This window comes from Rattus norvegicus, chromosome 3, assembly GCF_021556685.1.
Source record: "Rattus norvegicus strain SHRSP/BbbUtx chromosome 3, alternate assembly SHRSP_T2T, whole genome shotgun sequence".
Lineage (NCBI taxonomy): Eukaryota > Metazoa > Chordata > Mammalia > Rodentia > Muridae > Rattus > Rattus norvegicus.
Window position 1 is genome coordinate 95,966,119 of NC_141536.1, and position 13,774 is coordinate 95,979,892.

Here is a 13,774-nt window from a genome sequence, read left to right on the forward strand (position 1 = left end):
GGATCTTCTGGCTTTTAGAGTCTGCTGAGAAGTCTGGTGTAATTCTGATAGGTCTGTCTCTATGTTACTTGGCCTTTTTCCCTTACTGCTTTTAATATTTTTTTCTTTGTTCTGTGCATTTGGTGTTTCAATTACTATGTGAGAAGAGAAATTTCTTTTCTGGTTCCATTTGTTTGGTGTTCTGTAGGCTTCTTATATGTTTATGTGCATTTCTTTCTTTATGTTAGGAAAGTTTTCCTCTATAATTTTGTTAAAGATATTTGCTGGCTCTTTGAGTTGGGAGTCTTCACTAACTTATTACTCTCAAGTTCAGTCTTTTAATTATGTTCCGGATTTCTTGAATGTTTTGAGATAAGAGCTTTTTGCTTTTTGTGTTTTCCTTGACTGTTGTGTTGATGTCCTGTATTCTGTCTTCTGCCACTGAGATTTTCTCTTCTATCTCTTGTATTCTGTTGATGATGCTTGCATCTCTGATTCCTGTTCTCTTTCCTAGGTTTTCCATTTCTGTGGCTGTCTCCCTTTGAGTTTTCTTTAGTGATTCTATTTCCATTTTTAGATCCTGGATGGTTTTGTTCAATTCCTTCACCTGTTTGATTGTGTTCTCCTGTATGTTTTAAGGGATTTATGCGTTTCCTTTTTAAGGGCTTTTCCTTGTTTACTTGTGTTCTTCTATATTTCTTTCAGGGAGTTATTTATGTCCTTAAAATCCTCTATCATCTTCATGAAATAGAGTTTAGATTTGAATTTTGCTTTATAGGTGTGTTGGGGTAGCTAGGACTTCCTGTGGTGGGAGAACTGGGTTCTGATGTTGCCAAGTCAAATTGGTTTCTGTTGCTTTTATTCCTGTGCTTGCCTCTTGCCGTCTGGTTATCTCTGGTGTTATCTGACCTCCCTGTCTCTGACTGGAGCCTGTCCTTCCTGTGAGCCCGTGATCCTGTGATCAGAATACCTGGGGAGTCAAGCTACAACTGGGGTGTGGGCTGTGTGGGTTCGAGTCCAGTGCTGGGGTTCTGGTCCTCGGCATAGGTAGAAACCAGAAGATGCCCAGGAGTGATGACTTTGTTGTGAGATTTTTGTTCAAGTGTATAATGTACTCTAACCATATCTATCCCACTACCCATTCTCCTCTTCCTCCTCTCACTAGTACTCTTTTCTCAAATCTCTGACATTTTGCTTTCTTTTAAATTTTAACAAAAAACTTAATGTGGTAAGTTGGATCATCAAAAAGATTAGCCTTATTGTTGATTCCATCAACAAAAATTCATTTCAGATGTTTTTGTTTGAGTTATAATTAAGTCATTAAAACTACTCATTTACAAAATTTAAATGTTATTTTTTAACATAGATATTATAAAACCCAGTACATTGGACTTCACAAGTCATTTGTGTTTTATTTAGTTTGAGTAGTTCTTTAGCTACCTGCCCAGATTCTCTGTGATGTCTGTGCAGGTTTATTTCTATGATTGCCGTGTGGGCACTGGACTCCATGGAGCTCTGTTAGAGGAGGCTGTGCTCCACCTGATATGGTACTAGTCACTGAACTTGGGTTCTCTGCAAGAACATGCTTTTAACAACTGAGCCATCTCTCTAGCCTCATTCTCTCTGTCATCTTTAGGTCTAATAATTAACTTTACGTGTGAATATAATGTGTTCAAAATTGTAAAGTACCTTTTTTTCAAAAATCCAGGTGATTTTTCATTCTTTTTCTTCACCACATTAACTTTGGTCATTTAATTAATTAGTCTTTAATAAAGCAATTGGATGGGATATAGAATATTCAAAGCTATTTTGTTTCATTTTAAATGTTACCTTCAGTGGCTAAAACTTCTTTGCATGTAGTTAGACTATGTTGCGGTAAAATAAAAATAAGTTTTTCTTTTTATCCCACACCAGTGCAGGAACCGTGTAGCCTCATGACATCTATTAGATATTTTCATCTCAGTCAGCAAAGTGTCTCACCCGCTATGCTCCATATCACATTGCCAATGGCTCTGAGCCCAGCAACAATCTCTCTACATCTAGCTCCCAAGGCGGGTTGCCACCATGCCACACATACACATCCCAATTCCATGGTGGCCCAGTGTGTCCAGTCACCACACACTCTCTTGAACTCAATTAAATCGCCACACGAAAGAACATACAATACAATAACCTCTGAACCAATTGATAATATATAATTGCCCACCTAGACATAAAAAAGCCCTGTACACATCCATCCCTTAAGAATATTCATAACAACATGTAAATGTGCTGAGAGGAATCTTAACATCAGCCTCCTTGTTCTCTCAGCTTTTCCTCTCCAGTTTCCTCCTCTCTAAAACTTTTCTCCCTCCCATCTTTCCTTCTCATCTAATGACAGGCCTTGTTCTATCTTGTACCTGCCTTCACCTACATAATGACATCATCCTACAACAATATATTGAAATACACATACATGCTGATTTTATTCTTGCCATAAAGTGTGTACTCTCTGGGGAAGTAGCTACATTTGAAATTGAGAGGTATACCAGCAGACCATGTTGGGCTTTTGAGTGAAGACTCCTGTCCTGGAAGAGGCCTACATTGGTGATGAACAGATGGAGTAGATGCCAAGCATTCATGTTTCTAAAATGTGGTGGGCATTTTAGATGGGTGGGCAAATTATTTTAAAAGACCCTCTGGAATTGGACCACTACTTTAGGTCAGTGTTAGCATTTTCTAGGTATTACTGAGTCTTCTTTAGCCCTTAGACTAACTGATAATTGGCAACTATAAAGCAGGGTCTAAGATCTGAGTAATCCCTTTGCAATTGTTGATTATTTGAAGAACCTTTAAAAGGATATAAGTATGATTACATTTAAACTGTAAAACTGTTTCTAACTCTGAAAGCATGGCATTAAAGGGCAAGATGGTGAGTAAAGATGTTTGAAAAGCATGGTGAGATATCAGTTTTCTCTTTTTGAGAAACCCTGCATAAATTGAATACTATGAAGCAAGAATTCATACAAAGGGGTGATTTAGAGTTCTCAGTGACAAAGACTGATTACAGTGACTAATGGCTTGAAAACTATTCTGAGGAAGACTGACTAGGAAATTATTGGGTACTTGTTAAATGGGGAAGACTCGATGGAGTTGTGTCTGAAAACAAAGGAGAAAAATATATATACACATGTGTGCATATGTATACATATGTATGCATATATGTAGATAAAGTCTCTAAATATAGTTATGATAGTTACATAAACAAGAGTTTGAAAAACAGTGCTTATAAATGAAATGCTGGGGAAGTAGAAATGGGATGGGTCCTGGATTGGACCCTAGTTCCGGTGAGACCCTGCTCTCAAATAGCAAGATAAGCCCTGTGAATTGGCTCAGTAAAGGTGCTAGTCTCCAAGCCTGATGACGTAAGTTTGATCTCCAGGTCCCACAGTAGAAGGAATAAACTGACTCCTAAAAGTTGTCAGTGGCATGCCTGTACCCACACTTCACATGCATGCATTATGTGAACATTGCACATGCAGACACACACACACACACAAAACCACCCAGTTCATACTAGCTATATAACAAACATTCTGTAAAAGTGTATTATATGAGTAATCAAGGAATAATAGCTGGTTAGTGAAGAAGTCTTAATACTAAGATCAAAATTTGCTCTTAGATGGACAGTACTTAAAAGTTGAGAGTTTGTGAGTGAAAAAGGCATCTGTCTTCCACCCAGTAGACTTGAGACAAGCACTCACATAAAATTGTCAGCCTGTGATTTGCTCTAAAGTGCAAAAACTTTGTTCTTGTATAAGTTTTATTTCACTTAAGGTACTGAACTTACACTGAGAGAAAACTGTCCTGATTAGTATTTCTGCTGAGATAGGTAGGTCTTAGGGAAACAGAAGGTTGGGTAAGAGAGTAAGTAGACCAATGGAACATAGGAAATTTGTATCTGATTATTAATAACTAAGGAGAGAGAAAACAATCAGCAGTGATTGATTATAGAATCCTAGGGAAGTCTAGTTTGAACAGTTTTCTCAACAGTGCATGGATTTTACTGATAAGTAATAAGTTATGTGGCATTCAGCATGTGTTTTATTAGCCATACCTTCTTCATTCCTTCTCCCAAGAAAATGTGACAGCAGATACATTGATTCTTGTGACAGCAAGGCAGTTAAGTAATCTGGGATCTGAACATGGTTTTGTTTTATACTCCAGCATCTGTAAAATCAGTGAAGAAAACTCCAGATTATCTTTTTTCTCTAAGGAAAATGGCTTCTTTACATTTCTTTACTGTAGCTCTGAACTAAAAATTTAAGGCTTATTTCATTCTTGTCCTTTACTTTCATTTAGAATCTAAAAGGGGTTTTTTTTTTTTAATAACTTTAAACCAGAAAGTTCTGATTCTCCTGAGCTACTGCCAGTACCTCACAGCGATGCCAAGATTTATGTGTGGGAAAAAGCTGACTTCAGTGCAGGTAATTTTTAGTCTAAGAAACTAGTGTTTTGCTGCCAACCAATTATTAGTATTCCTGTAGAATGACTTACATGTTTTACCAATGCTTTCTTTTATCCCAGAGTTACTTGAAAAAGATATTTCACTAGTGATACATGTCCTATAAGAGAAGATATATTCATGTCTAATTTAGCTTCAGCCTTTTTACAATTATGGTTTTTGGGTATTTCTATTAAGTGCTGCTCTTTGTTTAAAATCTCACAGGAATTAAATCAACAAATAGAAAAAAGAAAAGAAATGGAAGAACGTGAAAAAAGAAAGATAATTGCTGAAGTAAAGCACAAGGAATGGGTTCAGAAGAAAAATAAGCAGGTAAACAAACAAATGCATGCATATTGTTCACATCTACAAAGTCTTTCTTCCTTCCCATATTTAAGACTGCTTACCTTTCCTTTTTTATGTGGCCAGATATTGGCTACTGTGTGAGTTCTTTTTTCTTTTACCCTTCTTTACCCCTTTTCTTCTACCCTTTCAACCTCCTAACACTTGATAGGAGAGAAAACAGGATAATGGGGAAAGGGGACTGACTATATTATCACTAGACTACTTCTTGTTGATTAGGATTGTTGAGTTCCCTGGGACAAGATTGATTTTTTGCTGTCAGGACATCTAATTTATTGTGGGTATTTATTTATTTATTTATTTAATTTATTTTTTTTTTGCACACTAATACTTAACAAACCACCAATAATAGCTAACCAACAACCACCACCAACAACAACTTCTTGGGGCCGTAGCATTTATATATCCTCTGAAGAGTCCCTAGAATTCTAAGCATTGTGCAATCACAGAAACTGCAGCTGGCAAAGTCAGACACACACACCCCCACCCCCCACAGCTAAAGCATGAAGCAAATCATAGTCAGCTGCTATGGGCAATCTGAATTGGCCCTGTATCTCACACCTGGGATTAAAATGAAACCATATTCTCATATTTCTTTGTTTTTCAAAGAAACCAAAATCCTCACTACGTTACCCTTTTTGTTTTAAGCCATTAATTATGCTATGTTTAGTAGGAAATTAAACACAAACGCATTTTAAGTGAAGTAAGTGCTTGTTGGATCAGTGGCCAAGGTTTTCAGGAGATCTCTCCTGCTCAGTTTTTATCTTTATCAGTTTTGATGGAATCTACAGCTTTTCACTTCCTATGGAAATATAAACAAGTCTGCATCCCTGATGCAAAATGGTTGCGGGCTTCCATTTGATGTTAACACATCCTTACAGTATTTAGACTGATCTAATTCCACAGTTTTTTCTATAACCTGGTGACTCTTGGCTGTTCTTGTCTGAGATGGCTTTTAATTTTTGCTGCAGGGACTTGAGCTGTGCTCCCAACACCATTTTCCAACAGTAAGAAATCGCCTTGATATCCCTCTGGACCTACCCTCGTTGGTCTAATGGCAGCCCTTGTTATATCACATGCACACGCCTGGAAGCCGTGGCCGCCTTTCTGGTTTAAGATGCTTTGTTTGCTTTACTGGCACAAAGTACTGTATTTCTTAAAGTTAACACACCAGGAATTGGGGAGTCTGAGATTTTTTTATTGACTCGGTCACTGTCTCTTTGTAAATGACTGAATTTCAAGCAGCTGAAGCACCTGGCATTTTGATATCAGAGAGCTCTAGATATTACTTGACCCATGATATTAGCATGGTCAGTATAGAATGACTATTGGTTGCATCACTTATCCATTTGTCCATAGGTGCTGCCTATGCCTTTTAATGGTCTGATAGCTTTTTCAGATTTGGTATTCGCATTTTCAAATGCCATAGTCTCTGTCAACACCTGCCTTGTTTTGGGGTCTGATAGCAGCTTTGTTCACAGCTGAGAATACTATTTATTAAAAAAAAAAAAAATCACGGAAGGCTTCTCCAGAGCCTTGTATAGTCTTTGTCAACGAGGCAGACCTTTCCCTAGGCTCTTCAACTTTGTCATTTCCCTAGGCTCTTCAACTTTGTCCCACGTTCTTTAAGCTACTAACAACATTGTTCTATAGTAGCATCATCAAATTGAATCTGTTTTTGTATATCAGAGTGCTGTCCTTCACCTGGCACCTGATGGTTGACTGTATTCATTCCCCTTGCTATAGTTCACTGTTCAACAGTCTTGGCTTCTTCCCTCCACTGTGTTAACCATTGCAATTGCAGACAAGCCTCTAGTACAGCTGTCACCAATCTCTTACTGTCTAGGGGGAATAATTCTATTTGAGTAGCACAGTTATTTAGAATTTGTTTTCTATAATGTGAGTGCATCTCATATGAAATCACAGCCTCTTTAAAACAGCTTAGGTCCATCATTTCTGTAGGACACCATCCTATCTTGTCATAACCTTGCTCCACCCTTTTAGCAGTCATATGCTTTTCAACTTCTGGGTGGGGGTAAAGCTACTGGGGGCTATCTCATAACCCAGGGCCATCCCTGCTCTAACTCTGGTGGGACAAAATTAACCCTTTTCTTTCAAAATGGTTATTTCACTAGACTATCCTTGATCCCTTTTAGCCTTTCTTGGTCCTAACTGTCATGCACCAGAGTTTCTTCTTCCCCCTTTTCCTCCTGCAGGATACTCCTGCTCTCTTGTTCAGTCACTGGACTGAAACTTTTGTTCTCCCTTTTCCAATGCCCCTGCCTCCCAAGCACTTCCACTTCTGTGCACAGTTTTTCCAGTTACACAGCCAACTCTGCAACCCTTTCAGAAAAGAGAGAGTAGAGTGGACCCTTTTGTTTTCCCACTTCAGCCATTTTTTGTTTCTCACCTCCATTTCCACCTGCAATTTTTCCAATTGCTCAGCCATTCTTCTAACCTTTTTTGAAACAGACTATAGGAAGAAGAAAAAATAAAAAACAGAAAATTTCCTCTGGGAGCAAGCAAAGTAGGGGAACCATAGTGATAGCAACCTCAATAAATGTTTTGCTGGCACTTGAGAAGAAATAGGCATTTTTTTCGTCCCCTGCTATTTCCTCTATGTTACTTGAAATCAAGTTTCCCATTCTGCCTAGACTCTTGTCTGGGCACAACTTTTAAGTAGTGTTTGCTAGTTTATGGCTTCTTTTTCCTTCCACCCTTCTCCACCCATTTTCTTCCACCCATTTAACCCCCTAACCCTAGAGTGAGAAAAAGGATAAAGGGGACAGGGGCGGCATTATCTTTAGACTACTTCCTGCTGATTAGGGGCATTCAGTTCCTTGGGGCAAGTTTGATTTTTGCCATCAGGGTATCTAATTTCTTGTTTTTGTTAAATGCACAACTACTTAAGAAACTGCAGCCATTAGCAACAGCAGCAGCCAACCAACAACACCACCACCAACAACCTTTGGATGCCCTAGCATTTATATACCCTTCGAAGAATTCTAGAGCTCCAACTGTCACATAGTCACAGAAGTCATCTGCAGATGCCTGCTAGAGCGTGAGGCAAATCTTAGATGCTGCGGACAGTCTGAAGCAGCCCTGATTTTCACACCTGGGATTAAAACAAAAACACATTCCCATAATATTTATATATTTTTCAAAGAAACCAAAATTTTCACTACATTTTTGTTTCATGGGTTTTTGTTTGTTTGTTTTTTGTACGTTCATACCCTCTTATCAAGTGTCTGTCTTCTGCCCTTTTGTGACTTCCACTAGTATCTTTCTGCCAGTCTATCACTAAGTCTATCATTAGTGGAATTTCAAGGCCTGGACTTGCAAACTGACAGTTCTAAACGTGAACACCTGAAGCAACCAATGGCAACAAGTCATTGCCTCCTCTTAGACCTTTTCTTCAGTCTCTTTGGTTTTCTTACTACTTCTTTCTCCTCAGACACTGAGGCCTAATCAGAATGCTTGTTGTTAAACACCTCCTTTTTATGATTGTGTCTGAGTAGGTCTTGTGACCTTTTGAATTCAGCTTCATTGTTTCCTCTCCTGCTCTGGAACATGGGAAAATAACACCAATAAGTTACCCAGAAATAATACTGACTGAATAGAGTAATCTTCTGTCCCTGCAGGACCATTGTTGAAGTCTGAATGACAGTTCCCTAGGTTTCATATCCCTTCTGCATCTTCTGAATGAGAGTTTTAGACTTCTTGCCTGGCTGGCTGACGCACTGCACTGTGTCTGCAATCTAAACTTCCTCTAGCATTTCTCCCATCTGTGCTTTCCTTTACTCTGTGATATGATTTTGCTGGGCTTCTCTGAGTGATCACATGAGATAGCCACAGCCCATCTCTTTTAGTTTAGCCCATCTTGTTTTACTGAACAGTTTTAAGAGGGAAAATTGTTTATATTAAAGCAAACACAAATAGGAAAAGCATATTTACTGTCTCTCACAATGGTGAGGATTTAACCCATGGCTTCACATGTGCTAGGAGTTTTGCATTCATTCATCTATACTCCCATCCCTACATTTTTTATTTTTAAGATATAAGTAGGTTTTTGTTTGTTTTAAGAAATTTAGTCTAAGAGCTTTGGCTATACTTTCTAGCCCCCAGAAATACACACACACACACACACACACACACACACACACACACCTGAGAAATATATATATATATATATTCCTGAGAAACTTTGAGAATTCATACTTACTGCTTTTCATTTCCTTACTTTTATTTTTGTTTTGTTTTTTAAGGTTGTGTGTGTGTGTATGTGTTTGTGTGTGTGTGTGTGTTTGTGTGTGTGTGTGTGTGTGTGTGTGTTTGTGTGTGTGTGTGTGCGCATTCGTGAGTACATAATTGCCTGTCTGCTGAGGCCAGAAGACCTCAAGTGACAGATGATTGTAAGCTGCCTCATGTAGATGCAGGGAACTGAGCTCTGGTCCTCTGAAGTAGTGACAAAAGCTCTTATCTGCTGAGTCAGCTCTCTGGGCCTCTTAGTTTTATTGTTGTTTTTGTTTTTAAGTACTTAAAAATAGATTATTGGATCTGCTTTTTCTCTCCAATATATTTACCTTTTGACAATTTCATATATGACAACCCTTTCTGGTCACACCCATCTCTGTCGTCTCTTATCTTCCCACCCTTAAGAGCTCTCCCTCCCACCAAGTCCCCATCCCACTTTCCTGTCTTTTTGTTTTGTTTTTGTTTGTCTTAGCTCTGTGACCCACTGGGTTTAACAAGGGTCACTCAAATGGGCTTGAGTATGATATCCTTTGAAGCATTAGTAACTAGCCGGTTGCTATCAATGAATAATGATTCCCTCTCCACCAGCATCCTTTGACTGCTGTTAGCTCCCCTGGGCAGGGTGGGACAGACCCCATGTGTCCTGCCCTCATCTATGACTACTGTTTTAGTCTTACATGGGCATTTTGTAGGCAACAACAGGTGCTATGAGTCCGTGCATGTCACAGCCATGCCATGAATCGTAAGACAGCATTTCATAGCCGTCCTAAATATTGTTCAACTCTTACAACCATTTCACCCTTCTTCTCCATGTTCCCTGTGCATGCATATGAGTGTCTTGTTTAATGCTGAGCACTCAGTCATCTGTTCCTAGTACCTCGACTAGCCACGAGTCTCTGCCTTAACTGCTCTGAGCTGCAAAGAGAAACATTTTTTTAATGAAGGCTGAAGTCAAGACTCTAATGTGGTTGTAAATATAAATATTTAAGAGGCAGTTTGACAACTTGTCTAATTAATAAGACAGAAATCATAGGTTCACCCTTAGTGCCTTTGAACTTCACAGCCATACACCTGTGACCAGGTCCTACCACCTCTCTTATGGAGCAGGCCACAGATCCAATCAGAAACAGTTGTATTACTGTCAAATTAGTAAGCACATTTTGGCCCGGCAAGTTAGTAATATATCATGTAAGGTCTAACACTTGGGAAAGCCATTGCTGACTTTTCTCCCCCAGTTACTTGCATAGCAACTTCTAGCAGTGTGAAGTTTAGTCAGCAGGGAGGACGCTGTCTTCTCAGTTCCAATATGCTTTCTCAGTATTCTGCAACCAAGGTGTGTGGTGTCTTCAACAGTAGGGTCTTTGCATCCCACTCTGGTGGGCATAATCTGTATAATTTGGAAGGCCTCTGTGACCTTCGGGAAAGGTGCCTAATACCTGACACTGGGATCTTCCTTCAATAATTCAACAATTCTGGGACCAACATTATCTGTCTCATCAGGAATCTCCTTTGATAGTTAGAAATTCTTTCTTATCAATCTTTTCAATTTGCATCACTATTAGTAAATTTGTTATATACTCTGTCCAAGTATATATATATTTTGCCAAAAAAGATGTTTTATATTATATACATGCCTTCACTTCTCTTTTATTCTTTTAAAACATGATTTTTTTTATCCATTATTAGATTTAGCATAATGCTTTGCATATCATAAGTTTTTTTACTGAATAATTTTTTTTCTTGTTGGTGTGTGTGCAGGGAGGTGGTATATATGGTATGGTATGTGTATATGTGTATGTGTATGTGTGTATAAATCTCTGTGCCCTATGCATGCTATGCAAGTGCTCTACCATCCTGTTACATCCTCAGATCTTCTTTAATTTTTTATTACTATTTTTAAATAAAAATATTAGGCCCTAAGAATTGAACCCAGGACTTTGTTTATGTTAAGCTGACACCGAACTAAGTTGAATACTTTTAGTCCCTATTTTAACTTTAATACATTCTTGTGTAGGAACGTACATCAGAAAATTTTAAAGTACTGGGACTGGGGGTGTATTTCAGTAATAGAATGCAGTGTGTCCATACCGTAGTTAAAAATCCAACAAACGGGGCTGGAGAGATGGCTCAGCGGGTTAAGAGCAGTGACTGCTCTTCCAGAGGTTCTGAGTTCAATTCCCAGCAACCACATGGTGGCTCACAGCCATCTGGGATCCACTGTCCTCTTCTGGTGTGTCTATCAGCTACAGTGTACTCATAGAAATAAAAGAAATAAATCTTAAAAAAAAAAAAAAACAAAAAAACTGACCAGCAAGCCAGTGTGGGGTGGGGAGACGGAGAGGGAGGGACAGAGACAGAGACCAAATGAGTGAAATGTTGTAAATTTGTCTTTGCTCAAGTTTTATGTTTGGAATGGTGCTGCTTCATTGTTAAATTCTACTTTTAGGAATTGAGACAAATATTTAAATTATATAGGATAAAATTTTAAATCTAATTTAGAGGACAAAATTATAATTTTGTCCTTAATGCCCACTTATTTTATTAAGATGACCAGTAATTGCAGGTGGATGTGATTATAGGAATAAAATTGATTAGTTGTGTATATCTGCAAATTCAAATTTCTTTTTTCAGAAGTCAATTGCAGAATTTTTGTTTGCTTCATCAGTAATATAACAAGAAAGTGTTCTTTGTGAATAAAATGCCAAGATCAAAATAAGTACGGGACTGTAACAAGACTGGGTGATACCTTTTGGAAATTTAAAACTATAAATCAGAATAGTTCTTGGTGTGTAGAATGCCTTTATCTCATCTGAAAGCCGCCTGTCTTCAACTGCATTAAGCTATAAGCTAATGGTGCCATGCCAGTCATGCGTGGCTGTTATTTGTCTGAGTATGGAAGATAATACTGACAGATCGATGGGGTATTTGTGTTTTACTTGTTGATGGAAGATCGAATTCAATTATTGAAGGGAATTAATTAATTAACTAACTAACTAATTAATTTTTGGTGCTGGGGAGGGGGAAGAAGTCGCTTGCCTGGGTATAAATCATTGCTCCAAAAGAATAAGAATTCGTTAAAAACAAGACCTGAAAAATTGAATTTACCCAGTACTGTACAGCACTCTTGTGCTTGGTAAGGAATAATTGATTGCTCTTTTCTTTTTTTCTTTTATTTTCTGTAGTGTTCTCTCTTTCTTTCAAAATTCTTTTGAGTTTCTTTGTCCAGCTTTCCCTACACTTACCTCTGTTTGGAAAGAAGCTCTCCTGCTTCTTTTCCAGTCTGGCATCTAGGATTTGCTCCTCTGTTTACATTTCATGGTGTGTGGTCCTCTGCCTCCTCCACTTTGGGGTTGGTCAGCCCCAGCCTAGCCGGCTGCCACCTTTGTCGTTTTCACTGTACTCTATCAGAAAATCAGACAAAGGGAATTTATGTATCCATTAGCAAACTTGGTTCCTTATAACTATAAATTGTTAAATCCTCTTGTAAACAAAAAGCATATCTCATCCAGGACTTTTATATTTGTGTTGTCATACTGGTTCTTTTTCTAGAGTCGGGGTTTAGTGTTGATACATATTTTGTGAGAACAACCTTTATTTTCAGTGCTTTAAAGTTACTTAAAAAATGGGTTTTAACTTTTAAACACAAGGGATGTCTGTGAAGTACAGCTGCAGCTCAGTGGGGTCTGTAACTGGTGGTGCTGCTATCAGGGTGTCCTGCAAGCCGTCTGGTGATGTTCGCTCAGCCTTTCTTCTGTGGGGGCAGGTGCTGTTTGAGGAAGAAGTACACACACAATCAGAAAGTTTTAAGTAGTCCTTGTTGTTTTCTGTAAGAGAAGACATTGTGTGCCTGGTGTGTAGGAACCAGTGTGCTAGAAACCTGAAGGCACTCTGTGGCTCCTTAGGTAGAAAAAATGCCTGTTCTATTTCTCTGTTCATAGTCATTCTGTTCTCTCCATAGGTTCTCATGATAGCCTTGTATAATTAAAAATAAATAAATAAATAAATAAATAAATAAATAAATAAATATGCATGCATTTGTTACCTCCAAACTCTTTACTAGCATGCTTTATTCAGAGTTCTCTGTGACATTTCTCTGCATCTAGTTGTGACTACTGCCACCCCCATGCAGTCTAGCTGTTGTATTTCATTGGGCTGTAACTTGCATATTTTATATCAATTGTAACTTTGTGAAGCGTGTTAAACTTTTGTACCAGTGCAAGCACCAGCTCTGCAATCAGGTGATAGAGCATTGCTGTCATTCCAGAAAGTTTCCTCTGTCCAGATACACTCAGCACCCTGCTTCCTGTGCCAGACTGGCCCCAGCAACAAGGTTAATATAGTACTCCTGTTCTGGAAATTAGATTTGCCTATTTTAGAATTTATTTAAATAAAATGATAGGATGCACCTTCCTTGGAGTTGTTCTTTTGTTTTTAATTTTATCATAGTATTTTATATATTCTTGATTCCTTCCCTCTTTACTGTTCTAATATCCTGTGAAATAGCGCAAATTGCTTATTTATCCACTAGCTAATAGGAAATCACATTTTCCTTTGTCTTAGGCAAATGCTCTAGAGCTCAGTTGCTGGGCTGCATGGAAACCTTTAACTTTATGGGAATCACCAAACTTTTCTAAAGTGCTTGTACCATTAAACGTTCTCATTATTAACATGAAAATTCTAATTGGTCTATGCCTT

The 13,774-nt window shown here is 38.3% G+C and overlaps 1 protein-coding gene across 1 annotated transcript in view; it reads left to right on the forward strand.

Moving 5' to 3' along the window:
• Ccdc34 (coiled-coil domain containing 34) overlaps window positions 1–13,774 on the forward strand; it is a 35,414-nt gene that overhangs the window by 12,438 nt on the left and 9,202 nt on the right. The window contains 1 exon segment of the mRNA NM_001395602.1: window positions 4,688–4,795. Coding sequence (NP_001382531.1) covers window positions 4,688–4,795 — 108 coding nt within the window.